Below are 3,170 nucleotides of genomic sequence, written 5' to 3' on the forward strand. Positions count from 1 at the left end.
GGAATCAGATGTCTTACTACATTTAAGGTGGCCTTAGACCAATCTCGCGGGATGAGAATAGGATGCCTTACTCCATTTAAGGTGTCCTTATACCTATCTTGTGAAAATTTGTGTAGAGAATCATATGCCTTACTCCATTTAAGGTAGCCTTAGACCGACCTTGAAGGATGAGAGTAGGATGCCTTAGTCCATCAAAGGTAGTCTTATACCTATCTCGAAGATTTGTGTAGAGAATCAGATGTCTTACTCTATTTAAAGTGGCTTTAGACCGATCTCGAAGGATCAAAATAAGATGCCTTACTCCATCTAAGGTGGTCTTATACTTACTCAAAGATTAGTGCCACATTAGGAAGGAAAGCACAGGAACTCACATCCAACCTAAGAGGTGACGAGCTATATTGGGAAGGAAAGCTCCGGGACTCACATCCAACGCAAGAGGTAGCGGAAGTGAATCAAAATTTTGGTACTGACTCTGAGAACATTGCAAGAAGAGTGTAGAGAATTTGTGGTGCAGAGTTTATGAACATGTGGAACTTCAAGATTGATAGTGGTGAGGAAAGATTTGTGAAATTTTGTGAAGAGTGTGAAACTCCGTGGGATTGTGAAAAAAATCATGTAGATGGTGGAATTTGTGCTACGGAAGTTCAAAGTGTGGAACTTCAAATTCAAGATGAATTAGCTTATCATTTTTATCACTTTCTTGTTATCTTCATTATCATTTTTTTTTCTAGGATATCTTTTTAAATTTGATTTTCTTCAATTAATATTTCAATTTTGAATTTTAATTTTATTATTAGACTTTCTTTGTATCGTATTTTTTATAATTTATAACCAATACGTGGTCATGTAGCTTTTCATCAAACGCACAAAATGGCAAATCGACAAACATGCTGAAATCTTGAAAGAAACTTCATTAATTATACTTCAAATATGATGTACAACTGATCATGCTGGAATTATCAAAAGGCAACAGCTGAGTACATCTGAAACATCATATATCATATCTACTGCTCTATTGCAGTACAAAAGAGTGACATCTGTCTATCTGTCTATCCATCCTGTAGGGTAAACTGGTGATCAAGCTAACCTTCTAAGCTACACTTCGGGACAAGAGTTTGTTTCACGTGCAATAAGAGGTACAACTATCTCATAACTCATACAGGCGCAACTCCTCCAATTCTAGATCTGACTGGAATCCGTATGGTATCTTACTGTGATCCATTCTTCTCAATGTAACCAAGACTTTGTGCCATGGCACTCTAGGAATGTAGTGTTTTGCCAGGTCTGCTCCATTTCCTTTCAGAATCAACACTGAACCAACTGGTAGTGGAATTGTAACTGAACCTCTGAACTCGCTGAGTCCAACAAAATATATCTCCTTTCCAAATATGATGTTGCCCTTGCTCATGAAAATACAAAATGGTCTGACAAAGTCGTGGTGATCGATGTGGGGAGGTATGTAGTCCCCTTCCTTGTAGATGTTGATGATGCAACTATTCAGGATGCAATCCGCTGGCAGTACGCTCCATCTTACCATTCCCTTAATCATGCGCTTTTTCATGGACGACATGGGATCCACCTCGTCATACCTTAAAATATTGGGGGGGGGGGGGGTTTCCCCCTGTCCTTAACAAAATTATAGCGGCATCCACATTGGATAGAAATTCTGCCTTTTCCCAGCATCCACTTCTGTGGCTCAGCATATGTCTTCTTCCCCAGTAATCCGGCTTGGCCTCTGTCTCTGAGATCGAAAACACAGTCCAAAATCTTTCTTTCATCATTTTCTGAGAATACTCCAGTGTGTAGTTCCAATCCTTCTAGGGTATTAATGAATTTTCCTTGAATTTCCTCATAGTACTCAAACTGTTGCTTCCGAACCCTGCTCATCCTTTATAACTCTGCTGTAGGGATCCTCTAAGGATGTCAAGGTCACTCCTCTATCTCATCCACTGGAGGAATCCATGATGGTGGTGGCAATGTAAACTATGGTATTTTTGGCTCGACCTCTGGGTGGTTTGCATTTCTGAACTTCATGCTGGCAGCTATATATTCTTTAACGTCTCGTAACTCTTCAAGTGGAGGGTGTTACACTATGGGCATTCTATGAAGGCTCCCATTGATCAAGTTCTCCTTAAAATTTCTGCATTACACATGGGACATCCTACACAAAGCTAATCGGGGATCCCTGAAAATGCAGACTCTGTAAATGTTTTTGGCTCGTCCTCTGTAATCGACAGACTAGTGGAAGTTTCCTTCATATTTGGATCGTAAACTTCTTCATGAATCAAAGCAAACATGGCATCTGCTTCCTTGGCACGTGTCGGCACTATTTTTGGTGTGGAGTTTGTCCGTAAGAAGCTGTCGGCAGTATTTTTGGTGTGGAGTTTGCCCGTAAGAAGCTGTCGGCCATCAGAATTGAAATCCCGTTGCCCGCTTCGGAAGGACGTTAAAAAAAATTTAGTTTTGAAAAAGATGAAGTCAAACTGACCCCATAATTTTCATAGTTTAGATGAAAGAGCACTTTATCTCAAATCCTGTATCTATCTCGAAGGATGAACACAAGAATTTTATATTGTGCTGGGTTCGGGATAAGCTTCCTATAGGGGCAAGCCCCTATAGTTAATTACATCTTAGATAACTGAAGTTACCTAAGAATACTCTCGATAGAAATCTAGGAAAAATTATCTTCAAGGAGTTCAAATGGTAAGGACATTTCAAAGATATCGGACTAAGAAGTGTGAAGGGGGATTGGTTCAAATTTGGAACATTTTATTTTGGAGTCCAAAGGAGGAAACACTAGAGGATGTCACAGATTCGAAGGAGAACTTCGGTGACTTCCTAAGCTATCCTATTATTTGGTTTCAACTTAGGAGAGATCATTTAGATGTTTCATCCTGCAATTTTCATTTGTGTGAAGCAATCAGCACAAATAACCTTGAAGATGTGAGGATTTAGGTCATAACGAATGACAACCTCGGAATCCTAAGGCAAGTTTAGGGCTTAGATTATACAACAGGATTGTACAAATGCCTAAAAGATATGTTTGAGGATTTATGTTGCACTAGGCAAACGACCTCGAATTCCTATGGCTTTGTTATTTTAAAGCTAAGATAATGATGCATTGATGTAGACCCTCTGCTGTTGGAGATGGCCGGGCTGCCCACCATGTA

The 3,170-nt window shown here is 39.7% G+C and overlaps 1 protein-coding gene across 1 annotated transcript; it reads right to left on the reverse strand.

Annotated features, from left to right (window-relative positions):
- Positions 1-1,147: 1,147 nt before the first annotated feature.
- LOC110038600 lies at positions 1,148-1,570 on the reverse strand. The gene has a single exon (XM_020743478.1). The coding sequence runs from the start codon at positions 1,568-1,570 to the stop codon at positions 1,148-1,150; it is 423 nt and encodes a 140-aa protein (XP_020599137.1).
- Between the last annotated feature and the right edge of the window lie 1,600 nt (positions 1,571-3,170).

This window comes from Phalaenopsis equestris, unplaced genomic scaffold (assembly GCF_001263595.1).
Source record: "Phalaenopsis equestris unplaced genomic scaffold, ASM126359v1 Scaffold233225, whole genome shotgun sequence".
In the NCBI taxonomy this organism is placed as follows: Eukaryota; Viridiplantae; Streptophyta; class Magnoliopsida; order Asparagales; family Orchidaceae; genus Phalaenopsis; species Phalaenopsis equestris.

Coding starts and splice junctions, on each gene's coding strand:
- LOC110038600 (XM_020743478.1), bottom strand. CDS start 1,570: ATGTCGTCCATGAAAAAGCGCATGATTAAGGGAATGGTAAGATGGAGC.